This window comes from Amblyomma mixtum, chromosome 2, assembly GCF_055824585.1.
Source record: "Amblyomma mixtum isolate Tamu chromosome 2, ASM5582458v1, whole genome shotgun sequence".
Lineage (NCBI taxonomy): Eukaryota > Metazoa > Arthropoda > Arachnida > Ixodida > Ixodidae > Amblyomma > Amblyomma mixtum.
The window spans coordinates 111,664,226-111,691,144 of record NC_143013.1 but is presented as its reverse complement, the minus strand read 5'-3'; the positions used below and the strand labels follow the sequence as shown (position 1 = coordinate 111,691,144).

General features: G+C 45.5%; 1 protein-coding gene across 1 annotated transcript in view; it reads right to left on the bottom strand.

Annotated features, from left to right (window-relative positions):
* The window catches only part of LOC149360581 (cytochrome P450 2J3-like), a 40,025-nt gene extending 13,999 nt beyond the window's left edge, over nt 1–26,026 (bottom strand). Inside the window, exons 1-7 of the mRNA XM_089567876.1 lie at nt 25,964–26,026; nt 22,272–22,495; nt 10,149–10,270; nt 7,729–7,835; nt 4,209–4,516; nt 2,191–2,306; nt 1,499–1,757 (exon numbers count right to left, since the gene is read on the bottom strand). Of these exons, the coding sequence (XP_089424002.1) occupies nt 1,499–1,757; nt 2,191–2,306; nt 4,209–4,516; nt 7,729–7,835; nt 10,149–10,270; nt 22,272–22,495; nt 25,964–26,026 (1,199 nt within the window). The remainder of the gene's footprint in view (nt 1–1,498; nt 1,758–2,190; nt 2,307–4,208; nt 4,517–7,728; nt 7,836–10,148; nt 10,271–22,271; nt 22,496–25,963) is intronic.
* Between the last annotated feature and the right edge of the window lie 893 nt (nt 26,027–26,919).

The following is a 26,919-nucleotide window of genomic DNA, read 5'->3' as shown; positions in this document are numbered from 1 at the left end:
TTTTGAAATCATGGACATACAATTTGCTTGCCCTGCCCTGACCTGCCCTGCATTGCCTTGCCCTGCCCTGCCATGCCCTGCACTGCCCTGCCTGCCCTGCCCTTCTGCCCTGCCCTGCCCTGCCTTGCCCTGCCTTGCCCTGCCCTGCCCTGCCCTTCTGCCCTTCTGCCCTTCTGCCCTTCTGCCCTTCTGCCCTTCTGCCCTTCTGCCCTTCTGCCCTGCCCTGCCCTGCCCTGCCCTGCCTTGCCCTGCCTTGCCCTGCCTTACCCTGCCTGCCCTGCCCTTCTGCCCTGCCCTGCCCTGTCCTGCCCTGCCTTGCCCTGCCCTGCCCTGCCCTGCCTTGCCTTGCCCTGCCTGCCCTGCCTGCCCTGCCCTGCCCTGCCCTGCCTTGCCCTGCCCTGCCCTGCCTTGCCCTGCCTGCCCTGCCTGCCCTGACCTTCTGCCCTGCCCTGCCCTGCCTTGCCCTGCCCTGCCCTGCCCTGCCTGCCCTTCTGCCCTGCCCTGCCCTGCCCTGCCTGCCCTGCCTGCCCTGCCCTTCTGCCCTGCCCTGCCCTGCCTGCCCTGCCCTTCTGCCCTGCCCTGCCCTGCCTGCCCTGCCCTTCTGCCCTGCCCTGCCCTGCCTTGCCTTGCCCTGCCTGCCCTGCCTGCTGATGTGGAGCTCCTATTCGCTGTATGTTTTATCGAAAAACTGAAAATCGATTTACCTTCGACTCAAGAACGGAGTACAAGTCCGTCGGATAAAGGGCGATAATACGAAACGACTAGAGCTTGTTATTTTATAATTAGCGTCATGTAGGCCTATGCAGTGCAGGGTATACTCTGTGAGCCCTTCCTAAAGTTATGGCTAAGAGGAGGAAGTGGGTGTTGGCAGAAGAACTATTGCCCCACTTTCCACGTATCGCGGGTGTGCTAAATGTGGAACTTTTTTAGCTCTTCCGCCTCGTAAGCAGACACGTTTAGCGAATTTGGCTTATTTTTCCGCAATTTCTACTTCAACCATGCTTATTAAAGTGGTTTTATTATTTTCCTCTCTTATTTGGATGGCTCTTTTCGTGATTTCTGGAGAGACCTCTAAAACAACATTATTTTCCTCTCAAGCCCTCAAAATTCGGTTTACTATCACCACTGTTTTAACGCTGAAGTATCATCAGTACCACCAGGCCAACTGTCTATACTATTATGCTCCAACAACCCTGTTCTGCATAAGCTGCAACTAGCCTATGGCTGAAAACTTTCCCACCTCAGGTCGCTGCCTTATTCTCCTCTTTCTCCTATGTTTACATCAGGTTCGAATCTACTGCATTATTCCATGTGGCCACTGATTTTGCGCAAAGAGCCTATCAGCTACTTCTAAAAGAACACAAGTATGCATGTATAGCTAAAGTGTGTTCGCATGAACGCATATGTTTGCAGGACATTTGTGTTTGCATATATTCACAGTTCGTTTCCACATATTCTCAACCTTCCTCAATGTCTGAAATAGCGCTGAAGAACCCACCCTCGCGGTATATTGAAAGGCGTGGCCACTTTCCAGCGGAACATTTCCCATATCGTCGCCATGGTGAGCGGCATACGCGTGTGGTCCTCCCATATGGGCGATCGGTCGAAGCCCACAACAGCGTCAATCTCCTGATGTAGCTCTGCTTGCAGTGTGTCCGAACGGGTCGCTAGATTGAGGAGGTTCCAGTGGAGATAGAGGGGGCCAAGCACGGCTGTTCCTGTGAGTATATCCACCATGTTCCCTACCATGGCGTCAACTGAAAAACATTTCAAAGACAGGCAAGCTGTGGCGAATGCAGAGCAACAGCCATTTCTTAAAGCAAGCACCTGGATCATTTAACGCGGTCGATGGAGATTATATTGTTTTACTGTGTCAACCTCTTAAGAGTAAATGCGTTATAGATTTAGAATGAAGTAGTCAGCTCGTATATGTTATTTACTTTTATTTGGGTCGCATATTTTGAAATGTTCGCCAAAAATTTTCCAGTTGCTTCTACTGTGGTCTTTACTTCAAGTTGGGCTTTTTTCTGGGCAGAACAAATGCTGCTACTCTGGCTGGGCTAACACTTGTACAAAATACACAATATCTCTTGTGGGAAAATTCTGCTCGCGCAAGAATTCTCGCGCATCGCAACGCACTCAGCTGAGCACATGAGGAAGACCTCAATGTACAAAGTGTTCGGTACTCACATCTGAAGTAAGGGTCGCATTGTTTCTCGGCTTCACGTATTTTTTCCATATAGAGGTCGATGTAGCTCCGTTCACGTTGATCCCTTTTCGTGTCGCGGTTAATCTCTATTAAACGCCTGAGAATAAAAAGCATAAATTCTGTGTAATTTTTCTCTTAGTCGTGGACAATAGTAGGGCAGCTTTATTTTGCATCTGTTTACAATGAGATGAAAATTATACGACACTTGTAATAGCACACAAAGAGCCGTTGAAGGTGCTGAGTAGCACTCGGTTATACTAAACATAATGATCAACTCTGAAATCTTTCAGTAATAACCATTCTTTCCCTGCACTAAGGAAAAAAAATGAAAAATGAACTCTTCTGCCTCAAGTCTGTAGGTACTGTGTGGGGGGAGATATCGAATTTAAACACCTACTAATTAATCAGGGTTAGTGAGGATAAGTGAAGACAGCTTGAGAGCGACTCCAGATCTCGCGCAAGGTCATGTAATGTCAATCTCTCGCATGAACTTTTCTCTCTCGACGCCACTGCAATAAAACGATTTGACATAAGGCGATACAGAACACAATCGGGCAAAGGTGTCATATAAGGTAACAAGAGCTTTAAAGGCAGCGTCTTCCCAAAGCTATCAAATCACATACGGGACGGTAACGTGATTTCAGTAGTACGACGAAGATGACTTTCAGGCCCATGGCACTACGGGATGAGAACATGAATGTAGTAGATACCAGGAAGAAGACTCATATTTATGCATAGGCAGTATTTTCTTGCAAGCTCAGTTTGCAGATTATAATGGGTCAGTACACCTCAGTATAGGAAAGTAGGTAGTGTCACAGATGGAGCACGTCAGTGCATATTTGTTTTGAGCTTCAGAAGAGTTTGTGATACTTAAAGCTAAATAAATAAGCCTGCATGCTCAGAGAAGCACTCCGTGGCGCCAACCAGAACGGCTTTTTTCAACAATGTCTGCTCAAGGTCTGGTGTTCACAAACGTTGTCTGCCCAGAGCAGATGATGCAGGTGCAAATTGTGTTTTTTTTTTCGATAAGACTCCTGCTGCGATGGTTAATGCTCAAGGTTTTATATTTTGTATAGAGACCAAGTTCTTTCTGGAGATGTTTTGGTGGGCTGTTCTCCGAATTCTTCTCCCAAATGAAACACGTAATGTAGGAGCAAGGAGTTAGATTTCAGAAAGGGAGAGAAACAATGTACGGTTTTTATTATGTCAGCAACAAAAGAGAACAGGACAAGTATATGTAAGCAAGAAGCCAAGGATATGGTAGATTTAGCTCCTCAATTTATTTTCATGTTGTCATCACCACCTTTCAGGCTGACACGTTCCTGGCGTTTGCTTATTAACTGTTATTAAAAAGTATTAGTATTATTTCCTTATTACACAGCCACCTTCAGATCGAGCTGCGGAATTGAATGATTAAAAAAGGTTCGGATGCCTATTTACGTTTACACCTGGAAAGAAGTCGACAGCGTCGAATAGCAGCTAATGCGAGTGGAGAGTACAAACCAGGAAGATTGCTTCTCAGACACCTCAGCTAAAGAGTGCACATATTGTTACTCGCTTTCCGTTTTCGTCATGTATTCCTCATCCAATTAACTAAAAATGTCCTTAGGTATAAAAACGATAAAGTTCTGAACCCACGAGATGCGTCGTCGACTCTTGCCCTTATTTTTTTGTGATTCCTCTCGTTGTCCTTTTCTGTCTGGTGGTTCTTGCGAAGCAACAGGCGTTAGACGTTTTACTTCGACGATCGTTTGCACACATCTTCAAAGTAAAGCTCTTTCTCGATCACACACACACATGCTACCCTGCCCAAAGGTTTATACCTTCTCCTAGCAAACTCTGCTCGCAATCACTGAAGTTCAATTAACAAACGCAAATACTTACAATTACGCTGGCTATTTTTCGCAGGACATCCAGTATTAAGTAGCACATCCCCTATCACTACCAAAATGAACAAGAGAGGCGTGATGTGTTGAATGAGCATAATGGCAACCCAGACCTGGATACGGCGTTGAGCGTGGTAGTCATGGAACGCCGTTTAGCGCTTGTGGATCTTGGCCACAGGCGGTCGAGCAGGGCCCGACGCAGCCACGCAGCGCGGGGTTCTGCTGGTGCTGTGGCGCTTTGCAGCCGGTACTCGGACACCGCGTCGTCCAGCGCTTTACGCCGGGGGTCTTCCAGGTCGTACCGGTAGCCGAGAAGATATCGACAGATGGAATTCATGTAACTTTTTTGCAAGTACGAGCGAGCAGCCACGGGGCAGTCAGGTCGAGATGCAAGGGTATCCGCCAGATGGGAGGCTTCTTCCTGTTCATGGGCAGAGGCCAGAGTCACATGAATGACGAGCGCTAGATTTTAATTTTACTTTTACCCCTTTCGCCAAGCGTGAGATATTTGAAAAATAAATTTAAAAAATTCATTTTCCTGGAGCACTTTTACCAACAAGACATGGGGGACTAACAAGACGAACTTACAATGCATCCTTCACCTCGACATCGCAGTGTTCAAGCCGCCAAAAGTAGTATTTTTGTTATGACAAAATTAAGTACTAAATTTCTGAAACAAATTGGGCACCTGAAATGGGTCAAGCGCGAAGGCATGAAATATCCAGAGAGAACGGTTGGAGAGAAAGATTCGCGACAAAATCTAAGCATAAGTTTAGCTTTCTGCTAACGCGAAGTAGAGTGAAATGCCGTTACGGCAGTGCAGTGGAAGCTGATTTGGTGGGGATGCTGAGGCGAAATGACGTTTGCAAGTCGTAGCCTAACAGTCCCAGTTGATGTGTCTATTAGATCCTTAAGTAGCTTCTACAGCACCTTTGTGTATAGAAGCGGGAGCGTTTGCCGTTTGCCGAAGCCCTTCAACTGCGCACATTTGAAGGACAGGGACTGTGAAGCGGTGCTCTGTGGGATTGCGAAGTAACCCTGCTTCAGAAGAAAACACCCCTTGCGTCCCCGCTCACGTGCAAGGCGCAATACTGGCATGATCGAAGACGCATCTTTCCCCATACTTTCCGTCTTCCACTATGAACGGGCAGGCTACTGGCCAGCTGTATACATGCATACGGTCACAGACGGGCCGGTTACCCGCCTCTCCGTCCATTGCTGCTACCGACCAATCAAGCGCCTCGTTTATGAGACAGGCAGTGCTCGCACTCTCCTCCGTGCCTGTTTTGTTGGTGACGATTGATGTTTTCTAGCTGTTACCCGCCATGCTTGCAGACGCCGTATTAAGCCGTGAAACCCGGGGATGAGAGATTTGCTGCTATCTCTGTAAAAATCGTCCTGCTATTTCAATAGCCGAAGCTCATCACTGATCACTCTTTACATGGCTAAAAATAGCCTACACTGCATAGGTCGGCATGTAATTGGAGTACAAGGTGTTTTGTTACACAGGTAAGCTTTCGAGATTAAGATTAAAGAGGAATCGCCGCGGACAAATAAAGCCACCTCGAAAAAATACAATACCTCTGCAGCAGTTCCTCCAGCATACGCTGCATGTACCTGAAACGTTTTTTTTTAATTCATTTTTGTTTCAGTCTTTTATAAATACGAGGCCCATGCTCTGTCAGCAGAACATCGTCGGCTTTACGCGGGGGCCATCCTTTCCAAGTTTAACGGCCATGCTCTGTGCAGGCGGCTGTGCCTTCAGGGCTGCTAGCAATGACCAAAATATCAGAATATGCTGAGACAGAAACAAGCGGTAACTATTAGGCGAGAAAGTGTTTTCAAAGGATGTTCATAATCAGATGTAACCCACTAAAACCAGGTATAGTGGGTGCGAAATAAAACGTGAACAACGGGGTTAAAACTAGAGAAGAAAAGTGAGATCTTAGTTCAGAGACTTTGAATACTAGCGCCCTTGGCTGACATTTCAATGCCACCAACACCGATGAGTGAAAGTATAAATCTAGCTTTATTTTATTCCTTCTTCAGAAATATATATTGTTGATATCTTCGCGTTATATTTGTCCTGTTTGCGTTTCATTTGACATCTTCATTGTGAGCCGCATAATGCGAACTGTGATATGCATGTTCAAATCCTCTTTGTCAGAGCCGCATAATGAGCATTAAGAGCAAATTGATCAACTCGAGAATACGCTAAACTAATGACAAAAAAGAGGATATACGATCAAACACTATTGAACACTGCATCTATTGCCATACATTTTCCATACGCGCAAAGCAAACACACTATATGACTTCGATCCTTCAATCCTTTTGGGAAAAATAAATGCCAGTAATTAAGCCCAGATTTAAGAAGGTGATATGAGCGACATACTTGTCGAAGCTGATTCTTGGCTGCGTCACTGATAGCAAGGAATGAATTTTTGTCCCTCCAAATGCAGATCTGCGACATGTAGCATCACCTGTACGATTTAAGTTTCAAGGCTTTTCGGTCTATTCACTAGTTACTCCTGGCCCTTCCAGAAAAATTTACGCTCATTAAACACCGCTTGGCTATCTAAAAAAAAGGAAGATGGAAACAACTAAGAATTAGCTGTCTAGAGTATTTCAGGGCCCCGTCAAGTGTGGTGACCTCGTCCGTTTTTTTTTATTTTTGGCGCGCTGGTGCGGTGACCTATTAAGTAGGCTCTTCAGTTAGCTTGAAGTGAAAACTCTAGAGCCCAAATACATATCGCCCTAGTATTAATGTAGAACCGTAATAATCCTGGTAGGGGAGGAACGAAGGGTCTGTAAGAAAGACGATACTGTCCTTAAAACTGAAAACATTACTGCGTATGCTTTCCTACAAGCTTTGTTTATATGCTGCTTAAGAGCGTACTTTGTGGGGTAGTCGGTCAGTCATGGTAAATACAAGGAGGGGTACTGCGCACAAAAACACATGGACAAGAAGATACACAACAAGCACAGACTCGCGACTAACTTTATTTGAAAAAATGACACTCCTTTTATAGTTTCAAACTGTCACATCGCACATATGTGGAAGCCAAAAACCTGTCTTCATTCTGATACAGTTTGATAGAAGGGTCACTTACGCAATCTTTACCCTTCTATTCGATGTAAAACGCCTCCGCCAACTCGCGCGCCACCTGGTCACGGCTCCTCCTCAAAACTTTGGTATCTATCAGCAAAGGCAGGCATGGCAAATTGCGCATTTGAAACTATAAAAGTTTGACAGTTTGAAACTATAAAAGGAGTGTCATTTTTTCAAATAAAGTTAGCCGCGAGTCTGCGCTTGTTGTGTTATCTTCTTGTCCATGTCTTTTTGTGCACAGTACCCCCCCCCCCCCCCCCCTTGTATTTATATGCTGCTGTTTGCTACCTTGCAGTGTCTCCGTAATACAAGGCTACTGAAAGCACAATTGTATATCATCCGCCATTAGTGTCAATTTTTTTTTATTTTGTGCCCATCAATTATGATTTTGCGTTTCCACTGGTCAAGGTTACTTCCAGTAACTACAAGGGAGGCGGCCATGTCGCCATCCCAGAATTTCGAACCATGCGTAATTCTATAGTGACAGTATCAGGGCACTCAGACACTGTGTTCGCCCCTACCTGTATGTGCTGACACATAAGCGAGCTTCCCATTCCAAGCTTGGCGAGTGCCCGCATGGAAAACTGACGGTTCTGCTTCCATTCTTCCCCATTGAAAACTGTGATGCCTGAAAAAAGCAAGCAAAAGGTGAACGTCGCGTAAGGCCCGGCGGAAGCGAAGAGCACATAGCCACAAATCATCTTTTTCCAATGGACATTAGTTAGCTTGGTCAGGTTGGAAAAGTAGGAACACATCACGAAAAAGGGAACATGCTGTTCCTCATTGCTGCCGAACACCAGCCCCGGATTTTGTTTTTGTTTTTGGTAGAGACTGTCCAAAACATATTGCATGCAGAAATGCAAAAGCTGAGTCATAATCAATAAACAACAGAATTCTTTGAGTGCGATACTATGGCAGTTGTTTTAGTGATCCCTCATAGCAAGAAGGAATGCAGAAGAAATTAGGAGTCGAAATAGCAACGTTACGCAGACGTTCCCGACGGCATAACCTCATGCATATTCAGTACTAGCAATCAAAGTTGAAAGCAAAGTACATTTCTAAAAGATAATGCGGTAGCGTATTCCTGTACCTCTTTGAATGCAAAAGAAATGGTTTGGTACTTTGTTTTTCTGTGGCAGGCGAAGTGCTATTCCCAGAGTCATTGCACGTGTAAATGTGGATGTGGAAATATGGTATAAAGGAGAGTATCAAAGGCTAATGCAAGTTGCATAAGCTTTATTCTCTCATTGGCAACTTGTTCGATCCCAGCACGATGTGCAATAGCGCATACTATTCATTAGCACAAAGGACAAAGGCGCAGCGTATGTCTACTACCGTGTTACAGAGGTGAAAATAATGAGAGGAAAAGTTAGTGGTAATATAAGAGACCACAAAAAAAATTGGAGTGGACACTTAAGCTCCGCAAGAGCAGAACGCGATAGCGCAATTGAGTAATTCCGATGTATGCAGACGGTCATTCTCTACATTACATTCATAGATGCCTGAGAGTACTCGTACCCCTACTGGCGCAGTGCTAACGTGATGCGACAATGCCCTGCGATGGCAGGTGCTGCCTATTGCGGCCTTGTGCGACCAAGGTTGCTTTTTCCGCGGGAACGATCATTAATTTAGCTCCCACCTGCCACGGTGGGCAGTTTGTCCACTGTCTGGTGGGCACGTTTGATGACCCCGCAATGTCACGTGACCTAGGTGGGCCACCTTTCTTCTAGGTTGCTTTCTGGGGACCACCAGCCAGCGCGTGACTTCTCGCTCAAAACGCCGACTCCGGATTTCCTGGAGAACGGGGCCTTTGATGCCACGGCGTTAAACCTTTCTGGATTATTCATCTGTAAATGCATTGGGAGACTTCTTGCACTGTAGAGGTTTAGACAATTGAGCTAGTAAGTTACACAGTTCCCTAAGAGCTTAGGACGAACACAGGGCAAAGACAATTAGCAAAACAATCCGGAGTGCTTGAGTAGGGCTCGTGGCATCTTCTTCTCCGTCTTTGGATAGTGTTCGCATCAAGCTTTCTTTCCATTGCACTGGGAACTTTAAACAACTTGCAAATGCTTTTAACACGCTAGCTTTGGCCGTGACCGAAATTCCACGTGAAATCTCCAGAGGAGCAAGCTACGGTGCACGTGAGCCACCTTGTTCACGTGATCTAGTGATCTCAGTTTAACCTTCCCATCGGATTGTGACTAAACTGCGCACCGTGGCAGCTCACTCTTAAATGATAATTGGTTGCGAGAAGCTGGTCTAGAAGAGCAACCTGGGCCGCAAAAGGCCCACACGGGAAGCACCTGCCGCCGCAGGGCAGTGGCGCATCACTTAACCGCTGTGCCACTGAGACAGGAGGTGCATCAGGACATCTAGTGGTCTATTACTCTAAAGTACAGAGCGACCAGTGTCACATATATGCCCATGAACACATATACGCATATCTTTAAGGCCGAGCTTAAGCACCCCATCAACATTTTTTATTCTATTATTCACAAAGTGACAACGGTCGTTGAAGGCACTGAAGGTGAGCTTTTCGATAGATTGAGGCAAAGAATTCGATCAAGACATGTGTCTACAATTGCAGACAACTTGTTATTTTTCACACATATTCCTTTTTCAAGAAACACTATACTAACAGTTCTTGATTCTCATGAACGAAGCTTTGTGGTCGGAGAAAGAGATAAATATATGCTCGACTTGCTGCAGCAATGCCTGGTTCTCAAAGAAAAGGTCTATGCAAGTATTCCGCGAGGTTGTCAAGGACGTAGGAGGCGTTACGAGCGAGAAAGCTGCATAGAATTATGTGCCTTGAGGAATAAAAAATTTTGTCCGCTTCACACACGATAGATGACATTTTTCTGGTGGTTTGCGCAGACCTTTTCTTGGCGACGCTCCGCGAACAGCTTGGCCCCCTACGGCCCATCTCGTGACTGACCTTTCTCAGCAATATGCAGACCCCACGTAGTCGGCCGGTACTGTAGTTCTGGTCTGCTAAAGATCTCCTTTATTTCCTCATAGTCGCTCAGAATCACCACGTTCACGGAACCCTGCTTCAGGCTTCGCATCGTAGGTGAGGCACCAAGAAAGAGGAGAAGCGAAAGCATCAGTGTAGCAAAAATCTCTGCCTCTCCCGTAACCGAGACTAGAGCAAGCATGAAATGTTTACGGGCATTGGTTGTAGATGGTGCTAGTCAAAATCTTGAAATGGGTCTAGTGTTCAACACACCACACCACACCCCACTCTTCTTGTTGCGTCGAAGCGATCGCCTGCTATAGGGCGGGCTTAGGTAGGCAGCCGCGAACCGTGGCCGCCTTGTAGCTTTCGGGAGCGGCCGCATAATCATGGAGTTGTCGGCAGGGGCGATCAGTCTTCTGCTGTGGTGTATCACTCGCAAAGCGATCGCTTTCATCAAGACGCTTCCTATCTCCTTTCATCAGGCTCCATTGATCGGCTTAAGCAGCTGTGACGGTGGCGGCAATGAAATGCAGGACGGTGCAGAAGCGTACGCGGACACGACGAGACGCAGGCCTGACAAGAATGTATCTGCAGCGCGTTCAAATACTCCGCGAGCATGTATACATCTGCCTGCCAAAGGGGGAACCTTCATGAGCTGAAGGCTCAGCGGCCGGTCTTTAACATGCGTGAGTGTGGGACCGCAGTGCCATCCTTGGGGACGGCGCGGAAGCGCGGCTCTATCTCTTACAGAGACTCGTTAAATCTCGTACGGTGCCCGGATGCTCTCGTTTCAGTGCCCGGATGTTGGCTCTCGGTCTCGGCGTGACGTCACCACACTGCCGACAACGGGAGCTAAAAGCATTTCACGCTTAAAAACAATTGTGTTTTAGGAGATACCGCCAGCACTGCGACTTCAGAGTGTATTTTCTTTCTGGAGCAATTGCTGATGAAAACTACAACCGGAAACCGCTCTATTTCATGTCATCATTTCTCACTGCACTTGACTCCTAATCCTTTTAAGAAGCGGGAAGTAAAATGTAAACATTCAGATGTTTTTCTTTTTTTGCATAAACATCTGAACACACTGTACGTACTAACACACCTCATTTATAACTTTTTGCCACGATGTCGAATTTTAACCCGATAGCCATCCGTTCGGCGGCCGTAGCTGGCATGCTCGCCGCTTTTGGGCGGAAAAGTCGCATTGGTAGAGACGCTCAATGTCACACATTTAGCTGTGCAATAAAAAGTGATTAAACCATTACAAAGCTGGTGCTTACAAGTGCGGAACTTGAGCACAACGTCAATAGGACACGTACGCATGTAAAGTGAATGAACTGCGATTAAAAGAACATTCGGGCAATTGGTCAGCAATCTAGCCTCTGACCTTTGGGGTTGGAGTCATACACGCTACTGATAGTGGACGCTGGCATGATGCAATTTCCTGTGTGCATGGACTATGTTCAAACCACTGTCAAAAAGTGGCAAATCAAATCAACCAAGTGCATAATGTTACACACCTCAGCTATCAAGCGCGAGAAAATAGGCAATGCCGAGCACACCTCCATTAGATCAAAATAGAGGCACGATCATAAGACTAGGTTAAAGCAAGGCGTTAAATTTACGTCGTGTTTTTTTTTACAAAATATTTAAAGTGCTTTCGTCTCTGCGTGTGCAAGATAAACCGGTGATGGGACCTTTTAAAGGTTATTGCGTCATACCCTTAAAGGTGGAGCTTAAGTGTATCCCAGAAGTTCAGGTATGGTTGCCTCAATCCCAGCGCTGAATTTTTATTTATTTATTTACCGCGCCCATGAAGAGGTACTCGCCTTGTTAAGGTACACAACATACTAACTTAAACTCCCAGCGCACTGACTATTAGGCATTAGAAGCAAGCTAACATTAAGAAGTGTTATTAAGCGGGTGCGATGCTCACTTCGCTAGCCTATTACAAAAATCTTTGCAGTACCCGCCCTAGTTTTGTCCTGGAGTGTGATGGTGTGTGGTTGTAGCGACAGCACTAGCCACCGCGGCCGCCCTGTCTCATTCGGTGCTTCCTGTATGTCTTTCGGTGGGTCTTTTTTCCTCGGCTAGTGTCGTTTTTTTAGTGAATGCGGCTGCTTGCAGTGTATGTCGTGGGCAAACGCGAATACGGGATGCTCATATTCTATAATTATAACATAGCTTATAGTATGCTTTATTGCTTTGCGGTCCGCACTGCGTGAATGTCCTCACCCGGGGGCCAGGAACTGGTAAATGACAGAGAGCCGGGCCACTCACAGTTTTTAAAATAAAATAAACAACGAATATATCTGTACGTATGAAAGCAGCTCTTATTTTTTTTATTAAGAGTTATTCATCTTTCGTTCTCAGTCTGCTGCTGGCACAATGTTTGACAACGCTTTGCAGGGTCAACGGAAGCAGCATACGGTGTTAAGTCTTGTCCCAAGATGATTAGCATGGGGCCCCTGAGGTGGCCATTTGTCATCCTTGAACAAAGAGCAGACTTGTGAACTTTAATTTAGTACAATGGGTGCTCTCTGAAGTGCTGCAATCCTACGTCGTAATGATCCTTGATGCTTGATGCCGCATTGTTGGAAATGTTGCATTAATCAAAAACTGCAAAATTCCGTGGCGCCTACGTCTTCAAACTTCTGTCGTAATGTATTGCTTGAGGTTTATTAAGTACCATCTGCGACCTAGGCACCTGCATCGTGGATTAGTACAGCGAATTGTAAAGTGATAATTTCGAATTAATCGAAGAGCTCCGAGCGTCTTCAATCCGCATTAAAATTTCATGGAAATTATGGGCATTCGTTGTCCCCCTTTTAGTAATAGAAAAAAAAAACTGGGATGGGCTGCAATCGTCGATTCCTTCGTCACCCACCCCCCTTCCCCCAGCTCTACTTCCTTGCTCACATAGGCGTGCTTTATGCAATGTGAGGTATTCCCTCGGCGTCTTCTGATGCTTCGTTAGTTGCCCGTTCCGTCTTTAGAAAGCACTTACACGGCATCAAAGAAATGGCAATTGCTTCACGAGCGAGCCGTGAGGAGGGTAATCGGTCCATTTGTAGATCAGCTATGCCCCAGGATACTGGGAAGTACTTCTTGCTCTCCTTTTATTATCACATCAGCACTTTCCCCTCCTTCGGGACAAAATTACTTAGTGACTTAGAGATAGGAATAAAGGCAAGGTAAAAGGTTACTACACTTAAATCTTCAAACCAATTTATAATTAGAGCTGAAGCGCAGGAACTGCCTGTTCTGATATCTACAACGAATGGAATGACATAGAACAAAATGAAAATAACAATCAAGCTCTTTACGCATAATTTGCAGAACTGGCCTCGTAACACTCCTTGTGTGACCAAACTATCCATTAGGTCTGCACCCAAAACTGAAATCTTCCACTCTCCGTGAAAAAAAAAAGCGACACGTACACTTTCTGCGCAAACTCCGGAGGTCGCGAGTTCCAGATTGATCGTAGAGAGATATTGAATTAAACAATGTTTAAGACAATGTTTAAGACAATTAAACAATGTTTAAGACAATTAAACAATGTTTTCAGACAATACGTCTGTCATCCATATTCCAAGAAAAAAATGGCGACGAATATAGCATGGTTAGGCCGAATGCAAATTAGGTGCGGTAGCACATCGATTTTATCTTCGATTTTGGTTCGGTTATGGTTCGAAGGTCAAGAAGGCTTCTGAGATAGGCGAAATCGGACTTCAGCAATTCGACTTCAGCTCAAGGGTATGACGCGATAGCCCGAATGGCTTAGTGCCCATAAATGCGGAATTGGTCATTTTATAATTTACATCCATAGATTGCTGGAAGTCCGCACACCAGTCCTGGAGCATTGGTACAACAGTTAAGTGATGCGCCACTGCCCTGCGATGACAAATTCTGTCATCGGTGGGACTTGTGAGACACAGGTTTCTCTCCCGGAGCAACCTTTCGCGACTAATTATTAATTGAACTGCCATCTTCACCGGTGGGCATGGTGGGCATTATTCACTGTGGGACAGGACAGACAAACATCAGCTAAATCGCTGAGTTGGGGCCATGGAGTTAGTGCACCAAACACATTACTCAAGTCGGCCACAACCGGGCCCGAGATGGTTTAGTATTGCTAAACACGGAATGTCGTGTTGTCGCGCTGGTTACGGAGAACTCTTAAAGGGTTCCTAGAAGGGCGTTTGAGGTTGGTTATAATACGCTTGCATTGTGTAGAGTATAGTCCGCCGAGCATTCGTACCGCTTACAAGACCTCAAAAGCGAGCCGATCATTACGAATTTATTTTTAACAATTGGTGCTTCTGCACATCGGGGCCACCAGCGGTGATGGGCTTCCGCCCGAATCCGCGCGCAAGTCGTCATGCAGGGCTTGTTACGTCAGCAGCGGAGAGCTGTCATTGGTTCGCCGTGCCAGCCCTTGCTGACGTCACGCAGATACCATGGCCTCGGCCGGAACCTTCGCCCCAGTGGAACCCCCGCTCATTGGTAGCCGGCGTAAGGGCCGAGTGGGCGCGGCCGGCGGAGGAGTGCCAACGTTTCGGTGTGCAAAAGTGAGGAGAGGAGAGAGAAGGGCACGAAAACTGGGAAAATCAAATTTTAACTGCATATAAGGGAGCTTCCGCGAAATGGGTTAAAAAAATTTTGCTCGGGGATATTTATGAAGACGCGTCCTTTAGCATCATAGGAATACCACAACAATATTGAGAGCCCCCCTTCAGAGCCCCTCTAAAGCCCTTACGGGCTAAAGGCATTTCACCTAAAGGCCTTTACCCTGAAGATCTTCACCCAGGTGTATCATTCACCCATTCCTTCACCCAGAAAAAGCCCTGCCAGGTGTATGCATCTGGCACGTTCCTCACAACCCGGTACGAAGGTATTTAGCTTTCCACGAAGCAGGCTTCAGAGACATATATACGTACCCCCTTTGCCAAAAGTAACCGAGCAGCAGGTTTTTGCTTCTCGGCCGTACAACTGAGCCTTTACGGCATCCCTAAGGACCGAAAGGTGTGAAAACGTGAGGACAAGGGTTCATCGTACTTTGCACAGATTCAGAGCTTAAGGGCTGCTGTAAGTCCATAGTTACGCGGCTAAGAAAGGAACCACCGTTGCCCGGTTACTTTTGGCAAGAACTGCACGTATTCCCTAAATTGTAAAATGCGCCGGATATCGTACCGGTCTACCGGTGGCTCGTTCCTTGTGTGATGTTGAAGGCTGCTGACGTCCGTCCGAAGTTCACGCATATTAACAGGCGCCTTGCTCTTTTCGTTTCTACAATGAATGTGTACTGTCTGGTAGCGATACTCTTTATGGTGTATAAGAACACGATGATGTTATCCAATTTTGGCGCACATCGCTTGCGCTTTCCTAGCCGGTCACATGCTCGGCAGTAGTCAGATAGAATTTTTGTCTACATATTGTTTTTTTCCAATAAACGTTCAGTTGCGAGTGAGCGTTTGGGTCGTGTTGTAGTCTTCTTCTCTTCGTCTTTTTACGCTTATTAACCATGAATGCGTAACAACTAGTCCGATGCTTTTTCGTTGTTTTTGCAAGAAAAACAAGTGTGGCCGTGAAGCTGACATATGCTTTGGAAGCAAATACTGTAATTTTGGTGCCAGGCGGGACGCATACGGCAAGCCACCAGCGTGTTTCAAACCTTTGACTCCAGGCATGGGCTTTTATTTTCTACAGCATTTATTTTTCTTCAAATACACCTAAAAGCTCTATTGAAGAGGGTATTACACAACCGGTGTAGGTGGCACAGTGGTGGGAAGGCGCAAGAAACACAACGTAAAGCAACACCTCAAGAAAGTTTGAAGATGAAAAATAGTGTGTAAACGTCACTTTGCTTTCCAGTGGCACACGTTATTCCCCGTTCAGCGAAGTCATATCAAAAATTAAAATGAAAATTGTATTGCAGGAAATGAAATGGCGCAGAATCTGTAACGTATCAATAGATACCTCAACCTTGCCCTGAGGGAAGGGATGAAAAATGAATATTTAAAAAAATAACACTGTGAAAAACGGGGACGGAGGGTAGGAACACACAGGCCAAGCGCTGTCCTGGCTCGGCTTTGTCACTTTCTTCGCAGAAAGAACAGAAATGTAAAAAGCGCGCAGACCTTCCCTATGTATACAGCCTGTCACAGGGTCTTAAAGATGTGGCCCATAGGTATGAAGTTGATGTGGTTTTTTCGGCACCAAATAACCTCAATAAAATTTGTTCAATCGTTGTAAATAAGGGTTGCCATCCTAATAAATCTGTAGCGTCTTGTGGCATTAAGCATGATAAGAACTTTTTCCGTGCTCTAAATGCGTCATTTATAAAATGCCTCTATCCTTTTCTCAAATTTAAATAGGTCAAATGGGACGTTGTATTAATTACATACGGCTCAGAGAACATCTTAACTCATTAGATTCTACCCGCTCCAGTAATTTAATTGATCATTGCCGAGATTGTAAATCTTGTTTTCCTTCCTTATACTATACTGACGTATTGTACAAAAATCTCGCCGAATTGACCAGGAAAATCGTAGAAGCCTACTAAATGAGAAACAAACCAAGGTTGTGCGTCAGCAAACCATCCCTCCTCCTGCGTGACATTGAGGTTGCCTATCTTCACCCAACATAGTAGGACGTGCCTTTTAGTTTTATTGTTCGGTTGTTGCCTGTTGTCTTATATTTACCTGTTTCTTGTGATTAATTTTGGTTGAGAGTCAGCGCTAGTCCTGTGTTTTTCGAACCTACGTCCCCGTCGGTTTTTCGCGCTGTTATTTTCGGAAAATGTATCTCCAACTCACCCGCCTAGCTATCGTGCTGAAAAATGAATGTAAGCAGAAAAAGTCGCGGCAGTGCAAGGGTCAAGAATAACTTTCACCGCTTGAGGATCTGGTGGTCTTTAATGTATACTCATATCGCGCAGCATACGATCGCACTGCGTTTTTACTCCATCGAAACTCCGCCGCCGCGGCCAAGTTTTAACTCGGATCATTCGGCTCAGTAGCCTGGCTTTCTAGCACATTCGACCGCGCGGTAGGCCTAGAACACAATTTTACCCCTCTTTCCGCATAATTAGCTACTTGCAAGAGCAGAGGGGAGAAGCAACGATAATATGTGAAAAGTCTTAAGTATGTAATGTGAAGGAGTGGGAGGAAGAAGTGTAGAATAAAGGCGCGCCAAGGTGTCAGAGGAAGGATGGTGAGGCCAGAATTAGTGGTATTTGAGGAACAGAAAGGGCGCAGTAACCGTCTCACTTCTCGGTGGACCCTTCTACCGCGCCGTGATGGAACGGAGGAAGGTAGGAGTGAAAGACGAAATAGAAAAATTCAGGGGGCACTTGGTTGACCTAAAGTTCGGTGGGGCGATAGCCTTAAGTGCAATGTTGCTGCTTGTGTCACTGATGTGGGTTTAAGATGTTAAGCTTAGCCTCTAAAGGCTGTTTCACAAGGTGCGACGCGAACGAAAAAATACGGCCCGGTCACACTGTCGTTGCGACGGTAATCGCAGCCCCCGTTTCACATGATAACGATTTCAGTCGCTGCCGTCGGCACCCTACCGTCGGTGCGGCCTTTCAGTGGCCAAAAATTCTTTGGCAGCAATAAATGTGAAACGTCGTGGTAGGCGTTGATTTCGTAATCACGGGTAATTATATTGAGCCGTGGTGTATTATAATGTTCAATAAAGCGCTTTCGAGATTTTTTTTTTGCCTTTGCTACCAGCTACGCAACTACGCGCATCTCGCCGCAAAGTCAGCAAAGTGTTGCGCGGGGGTCGGCCTCCGGCGCGTGATCTTTGACACTGAGCATTCAACCGTGGCACCCTAGAGCGACCGTTCTAGCCTCCGTTTCTTTCGCTAAGGACCTGTCAGTAGCGCAAAGTAGTCAAAACAATGCCGACGCCAGATTTCGACGGTTTCCCTTCCGTCATTTCCTTTCATGTCGCTGAGCTGCTATTGGTTGACTACTGTGACCATCACTGCGATCGCACCGACGCTGCGGCAGTGGCAAGGCAGTGCGACCAACTTGTTGAAACTCTGTCGCAGTGGCCCTGCGACGAGAACGACGCGCATTTCTGTCGCACACCGGCAGAAATCGCACTGCGCTGCGGCAACAATCGCACCATGTGAAACAGCCATAAGAGTAGAACGCGACAGCGTCTTGCAACCGTGCCAGGGAGTCCACAGAACGCCATCACCCATTCGGCTCTACGCCTTGCTCAACGGTAAATTGGTTTTTGAGAAAATGAAATGTATCTCTCTCGCATATCTCGGTGGACACCTGAACCTCGCCGTAAGGGAAAGGAGGAAGATGGAAGTGAACGAATACGCCGTGTTAGCTAGAAGCGTCTTTGTTTATTTCAAACCACCGAGCTAGCATGGCGGAGTGGTTAGCGTGCTCATCTCGCACTCCGGAGACCATGGTTGTGTTCTCAACTTGACCAATTTCCTACTCGGTTTTATTTATTTATGTGGTCTGACTAGAAAGGTTAATTAGGCTAATTGGTCTTTACTATTGTTCTAATGCCATCCATCATGTCCTGTCACTCACCTGCCAAGTGAGGGAACTCTTTAGAATGTTCGACACAATGTCTATGAAACGTCGAGAAACATCTAACTCATAATGACGGAATGAACAAAAGGCAGTGTCGACCCATTTTAATCAACGCCATCACAAATTCGACGAACTCAAATTGTTCATTCTTCAGTCAGGCTTCAAATCGACTAGGGACAGAAAATACAGAGAAGCATTCCTAATCCACAAATTTAAAACACTGCAACCAACAGGGATTAACATGTCCAGAGGAAACCTGGAATCTCTCAGGTACATTTCAGGGTTAGCATCATTTTAAATTAACAAATGTCTTGCACGTGGTCAGACCATTTCCTAGAACCTCGCATAAGTATATTATCTTTTTAGGAGGACACAGGGGCGCGATGGGGGGCGCGGGCGTGGAGGTAGACAGGGACAAGCTCTTGTCCGTGTCTGCTTCTATGTCCGTGTCTTTTGTTGCGCCCCTGTGTCCTCCTGAAAAGTTATGAACCAACACGCCCAAATACAAGTACTTCTGAGTATACTATCGCTCTTTGCACCCTTCCCACGTCATATCTCCCACCACATTTCCGGCCTTCTCACCCTCTCCCTTTGTTCACCCTTTTTTTTTTCTCCTAAACCCCTACTATCAATTCTCGGAAACCATGACATTACTGTTAGCCCCTCTGCCCCCACCTTTTGGCTTTCTCTGAACTCGAGCCATTCCCCCCCCCTGCTTGTCCTTCCTTGGAAATGTCCCCCCTTTCGTACTCCTTCCGGTGCCAGCCTACTTTGTTTGCCTTGTTCTCATTTCCCTGTACCACGCTGACTAATCCTCTTATCTGAGTTTTTCAGGTCAACCCAGCGCCAACCCCCCGTCGCAGCCCCTTCAAAGACTTTGTTCATTACACACCCTCGGGATATAAGTTTTTCCACTATTGCAGCTGAACGAATCAAGATTTACCTCCCTCCTCTTCCTGACACGCATCCCCTCTCACACCTCTTTCCTTCCCCACCCCGGGGCCTTCCTCCTCGGAGCGAAGGCCCTATTTAATCCCTGCCAATGATGAACGCTTTGCCCAGACGAAGACCAGTCCCCTTGTCGAAACGTTGGCTCAAGCAACCTGAGGTTTTCCCCTCCCTTGTTCATTTTGTGATCCCCAAGGACCATCTACCACACCCTCTCTCTACCAATGATGGTTAATGATAGTCAAGCATGACTTGACTATCAAGCATTTCTTCTCAAGCAGTTCTCAAGCAGTCAAGCAGTTCTTGATGCTAGTTAATGTATGGTTAAGGATAGTTAACGTGACCTTAAGTAGTACACTGATTAATTAGTGTTAGTTAAGGTACAGGCGCAGTGCACAGCCCCATATGTCACTTCTTAACTACTACTAATTACCAATTAGTCATTTAGGCATTAAGTACAATGATACAATCATGAAATCCCTTTATATCATGTTCCGATGTCTTTCGATTGCACTCGATTAAGTATCGATTGGCTATTGATTGGCATATGCCCATATAAGGCATGCATCCGAAACGCGGACACATTTGCTAACACGTCTTGGTAACGACAGTATGAGGCATTAAAGGCTCTCGCCGTAATAGTTGCCGTAGTTGCGGGCTACGGAATAACTTCGACCACCTGATGATCTTCAATGTGCACTGACATCGCACATCAAACGGGCACCTATAAAGTTTCGCCTGCATCGAAACAAGGTCGCTGCGGCCGGAACCGAAGCCGTGTTCTCCGGCTTATTAGCCGAGCGCCCTAACAACTGAGCCACCGCGGTGGTTAGGATTCAAGCGAGTGGGATCAGAGTGCTCGCCATCGCCTCGTGTCGACAGGCCATGGCGTGTTGTGAGCCGGCGGGCGACGCAGCTGCGGCGTTGTTTCGTGCGTCATCGAATGGGGAATCGAGGCGAGCTGATCTTTTTTCGGAGCACTGATGGGGTTAAAATGCGGTTATGACTCTGTAAAACGCTCCTCAGTAACAGGAAAAAATATGAGGTCAGCCGGATATGTACTTGCGGTGAATATCAGGTGCGTGTGACCCCTAATGATTTGACATTAAGAGCTCGCATTGGACAGAAAATGGGGTCCGCGTAGTTCCTTCACACTTCGGGACCACGTCGTTTTGTTGCCGTCCAATCTTTACCAATCGTTAAAACTTCCACCGCGGAGTGGTTACCAGTACATAAGAAAAGAAATTGCCGGCCTAAAATTCCTTTCATAGTTTTATATTAAATCATGAAATCGAATCCAAAATTCAGGCTACAGAGTTCTGGACGAATATCAGGCCGTACAAATCATCCTCATGCAATTCTGCCTGATGCACCATGAGCGGATGCATTCAAAATTTCTGCTCGCATTAGAATTACTGTTGAATAGAGCAATCTCTGCAGGTCACCTAGGTTAATGAGAAGTGTACAAGAAGCGCCAAGTCACAATAAAAAACCTTCATGTCTTTCGGCGCATATATCTTAATATCGAATGTGGAAGATTTATTGATTCACTAAAGTAGCAGTCATGCAGGCATTGTGTTAAAGTGCGTGCAGGAGGAGGAGGAAGAGGAGGAATACGAAAAAAGGCAGAGTGGTTAACCGGAAGAATAATCGGTTTGCTACCCTACACGGGGGAAAGGGGTAAGGGGATAAAAAGAAATGAAAGGGAGAGTAGCAGAAAATTGAAGTCGCTATGAAAAAGTCAGCGTCGTTAAAGTCACAGCCTATCATGTAGGTCAGAAGTTCGCAAGAAGCAGAATAGGGCTTTGGAGGCCTTCACAGCCGACGACCGCCGCGGCCAGTGGCCTAGAATCTTCATTTCCGTCAGTGGGCGTGGATATGCACGCTACAGCGCATGCCTCAGAGACTGCTTTTCGGCGCTGTAGGCAAGGCAGTCGCAAAGAATGTAGGATATAGTCTCGTCATACCCGCAGATGCCACATGCAGGGCTATCAGCCATACCGATTAAAAAAGAGTAATGGTTGGCGAAAGCTACACCAAGCCACGTTTGCCTACATTTATCTTAGTGATGAATTGGCCATCGGTGCGTAGCATGGGAACTAAAATTGCCAAATGTCCTCTAAAGGTAAACTGTAGTTCCTTTCAATAGCCCAGTAAGGAATTTTAGCTAATGCTTTCAACATCTTTCAAAAAGATTGTCTCCTGGCCATCCACCACTCTTATTCTATTAACCCTCTAGCTATCGCTGCACGCCTGTGACGTCGAGAATTACAATTGCATTGTTTGGATGGCGACCAAAAGACCTGGAATTATTTTTAGTAGAGTGCAGCGGAGCATGGAAAAAAAGTGATAGGGCAAGGTTAAACGAGTATACGGAAAGAAAACTTGGGAAATAGTGGCAGAACCCCAAGTGCGATGGTAAGTTCGGAAAATTTGCTGCAATAGGGTGGCAGCATTTCGCGCAAGCAAGGCTAAGATGAAGCCATTGGGAGCGATATCTGTCCTGTAGAGGACGCAACGTGTCTCGTGGTGATCGTAATGGCGGCACACCTCGGATATGGAACCCCACCTAGAACTCGTCACTTACCCGACAATGGAACCATATTTTTTAGCCCATTCGATGGCTTTCCTTGGATCAATGTGGGATGTTGAGAAGTTGAGACTGCGCAGCAGTGGATAGGAGCGGGGTCCAGGCGGTGTCTTCTTAACGCAGCCTGTGTTCCGTAACCGTAGCAGCGTTGCCAAAATCGCTGCTACCAGTGACGTCAGAGCTGCAGCATACAGTGCTGCTGCGGAGGCAGGCACCATTTCCTGCAAAAACGTGAGAAGATTTAAGCGAGCTCATAATGAGCACCTAACTCTCGCTCGTGTACTGCTCATTTTATTTCTCCTCCAGCACCCTTGGACTGGAGCTTGTGCATTGCTAGAAGCCAAGATGCCGCCAAAACGATCGCTACTGCTAACACCCGGGTGTACTGTGCGATGAACCGGATATTAAGCATTCGAGTACAAAGTATTTTTTGTCGGATATGAAATTAATATAGCATCCTGTTTCTTCAAGACGAGTGCTCAGATTGCTGCAAAGAAAGTTCTGAAGATCTTAATTTTCAGGGATCGCATTTGCGAACTAATATTTAAAGCTAAATAGCAGAATGCAATGCGTCAGGGTTTTGAAAAGTTATGTTAACGAACCAGGTAAATCGCTATTCCTCACAGAATTTAAAGTTAAAAAGTTGAGCAATGAAATGGGGTTAATGCATGTAGCCAGGTATTTCAGCACTTTCGATATTACAATAGGGATTCGCATTTTGTTTGTTTAGGTGGATTTCGTCGTTCTACTACGTTAACTTATCAAGAAACAAGGTCAAAATTGTGACTCGAGGTTTGCCAAGCATTTTCGATTAGAAGCATATAGGCACCTGAAGTTTTTACTTCAACTATTTTTTTTTGCTGCATGGCACAAATCAGCTGCACCAAATAAATTCAAGACAAGAAAGTACGCACTTAGACTAAGAATGTAGACGGTGATTGTAGCTAACAGCTGACGCAGCTGAGGTGCTGAACCATAATTTTGTATATATTTTTTTTAATTCCTGACAAGAATATGGTTTCGTACATAAGGCATTATCTTCGGATTTCCCACGCAGTTATTTAGCGGCTCATAGATCACGACCATTCAACAGTCAGCCAAGTTCAGACTTATTTCAAAACTAAATTCTAAATCTGTCAAGATATATCAAGACTTTCGGGAAGACATTCTTTTTCATATGTGCATGCGTAAAGCAGTCCGCGATATGAGCTTGAAAACAGTGTTTAAAAATCAGCGGTGCTCGGGAGTATTCTACTTTTTGACATAAGTTTTTTCTGGCAGCATGGATACGTCTTTCTTAGGTGCGACGGGTGAGGACTACATGCTGAGCTAACAGTGTCCCGTTTGCCTTCACTTCTGTAATATACAATCGCTCCTACCCCGACAAAACTACCGCAGCAGACGCCAGCGATTCACAGATGCTCCCATAGAGAGAGCAGATCGTTGAGTCGCCGATGCGGTGGTTCAATTGATGCTGCCATTGTTGCTTCCGGAAGGAGATTAAATATAGCGCAGAAATCTAGCTGTCATTACCACGCGCCAAAAGATAAGCTCAATTAGCGCTAAAACTACCAGTTAACCTTTTCGCTTATTTTGCGTTTCATTGTCTTTCGTATCTGCATAACAGACGTGGTCCTCCCCACATTTTACTGATCATTATGTTTTCGGACAACTCGACTAGCTCATGAGTGAGATAGCATCTGTTCACCTACACAGTCTGCAGATAACAAACATGCAGCTGCTAACAATATTTTTAGCAAATGCAGTTCTTAAAGGAACGTAAGTGAAGCCATGCTCTGACAGGATAAAAGTTACAAGCCCAGAAGATGGCATTAACATTTAGTTACCACTTTACCAAAAGCAACGTTTCGAATTACACGTTTTTGCATTTAGTATGTATAAATTCCTTCACAGCTAATCTTGCGTCCTGTGAAGATGCCTATCAATCATAATAGAGGAGACAATTTTCGACCCTATGTTGGATTCACACTGCTAATAACCGTATCGATTACTTGAAAACAGAAGCCTATTTATCTGCGACGATGTAATAGGCTCATAAAATTTGCTACTTTGCCCATTGTTAACTACGCCTCATTTACTCCATCCTGTGCTCGAGCGGAGTTGCACAGAAAACAAGTCTTAATCGATGGGACTCAATATTACAAATTCAGGGATAGATGAAACATCAGTCCATTAAGTGCAGGACAATGAGCGTTATGGGAAATAAATTGCTCTTGTTAGTTTTTTGACATTCATACGTGATTAGCCTGCAAGCCACTGCCGCTCCAGCAGGCGTGTTTTAAAACAGTTAATTACTGCGTGCAAAGCAAACGCCAGCCCATATCGTACCTGCCGCGTCGTTTTGATTGTGTAGGAATGCCAAATACACACACTGGTCATTTATCTGTGCCGAGGCACTCGAGAATAAGGTCGGCATATTGAACAAGTAGTCATATTCGCACCACAGAGCGTGTCGGCGCAAACCCTTCACTTACAAAATATGGAGAAATCAAGAAAAAACTCAGTAACGCGACCTTACGGCAGCTAATGAACTCGCATTCAAAAGCACTAGTGCACTATTTTGTTACTGCAACTAAAAGCTCAGAAATCTGTATTTCTAAAATTAGCAATCAGCAACAATGAACATTTTGTCCGTTCTCTACAGCTCGTCCGACCACTGTGAAAGATGAGGTCGGAGAACTCGGATCAGTTCACATGCCAAGAGATGGGAAGCAATTTTTATCCAGCAAATGCCTTCCAATTTTCCCCGCAACATTTGTCACAAAAATGCAAGACAAGGAATGAATGTAATATGGATAGGTTCTCATATTCGCGCCCACTTCTTCCAGAAGCATGGGGTTCACAGTGACGCCCAAGATTCTCAATGGAAAGCGCTGGCTTCAGAGAGCAGGTGACATCAGGCTGCATATTGGAAAGTACTGAGCACATGGCCTACAAACGGGTTACGGTTTGGTCCGAATGTTTGAATCTTACGTGTGTGTAAGCTCGAAATAAAGCTACGGTCGAAATAAGCTCTAAACTCAGAAACGAAGGTGCTAAAACGAAAAGCCACGATAGCGCTGGCTAGAAAATTGAATGGATAGAAGTTACTCGATATACAATCGCGATGACAAATTTTCCTTGCGCTCAGATTCGTCATTATTAAGCGCTTAACTACAATCCCAAATACACAGAGAAAGTTTGTTCTCTAAAATTCTTTTCATAATTATCTATAAAGCCCCTGGATTTCAGTGCCACTCACCACCGCGTCACACCCTAAACACAGGGACCTATTGGCTCTTTCATTGTATATTACCTAGCCTACGCGTAACGGTTGTGTGGATAACCAGTTGCACGTATCAAATCGAGCATGAGTGGAGTGAAGTAGTTTATCAGTTTCATACGACGCTTCAGGAGAAATAAATTGTCGCGTTCAGGTCCTCGCAAAATTGTTTTCAATCAGTAGTCTACTCAGTGTCCTACCTGACATCTATTGGAACTTCGACAGACTGATAACCTGTTTCCTTCACTTCCTTACCCTACTCAAGGGCGAAGAGAACAAATTCTATGATCTTGTACAAATCGCTTTTCATCTTTTTTTTACATAATGAGCATGCCGTGAATTTTAAAACAATACTATCTTAATAGGGGCGGTAGCGTGATATTAGAAAAGATGAAAGTCTCCTTACCATGAGAGGGGTGACAAAAAACATCGGCTCAGCTTGTTCAGTCTGCATCTGTGCTGAATCCATGCTTTGCCGACGATTACCCCGCAGTTATATTTGAGCTCAAATAATTCTTGAACGACTCGATGCTGCAGCAGGTGCAATGAATCCGGACTGAGGGAGAACATTTTATTGTTTATGGGATGCTTTTTATTCTGTTACTGAGCACGGGCTCCACTAACCAGGGCAGCAGTGCAGATTTCCTGACGATTACCCCGCAGTTATATTTGAGCTGAAATAATTCTTGAACGACTCGATGCTGCAGCAGGTGCAATGAATCCGGACTGAGGGAGAATGTTTTAATGTTTATGGGGTGCTTTTTATTCTGTTACTGAGCACGGGCTCCGCTAACCAAGGCAGCAGTGCAGATTTCCAACAACCGTGCTGTGTTTGTCCGGATGTAATTTTCTATATGCTATACTGCCTCTCGCCAGCCAATGTTGCGGCTAAGACCCAGGCCTCTTTTTACTTCAGAATCGAATACCACGTCGGTGGCTTCTGCAAAGGTATCGCCATGCTGAATAAAGTGCGAAGTTAACCTAAAACATTCATCCCAAAATATCATATCCACTTCTATTTACATACGAATCCAGTAAACGGGAATTCCGGCTTACCAATATAGATGCATTTATAAATGGGCCCGAAATGTAATAGGTAATTTTTTAAAATAAAAAAAAACACTCTCCATCACCGTACCAGTCTGCATCCCTCAAATAAGCCAGTCACTTACCCCTGGATGAATTTGATCAAGGTACGTAGAGATTTTTCTTCTTATTCTGTGCTTTGGATTCACCATGACTTCTTTTATACTTAACTCCCCTAATTTATAGGTGATTTTTTGTTTTGCCTGCGCATTGTGGCACTAAAGAGCAAAACAAAGTTTCATTTTGATGCTTTATTGGATTTATTGCTGCTTACGC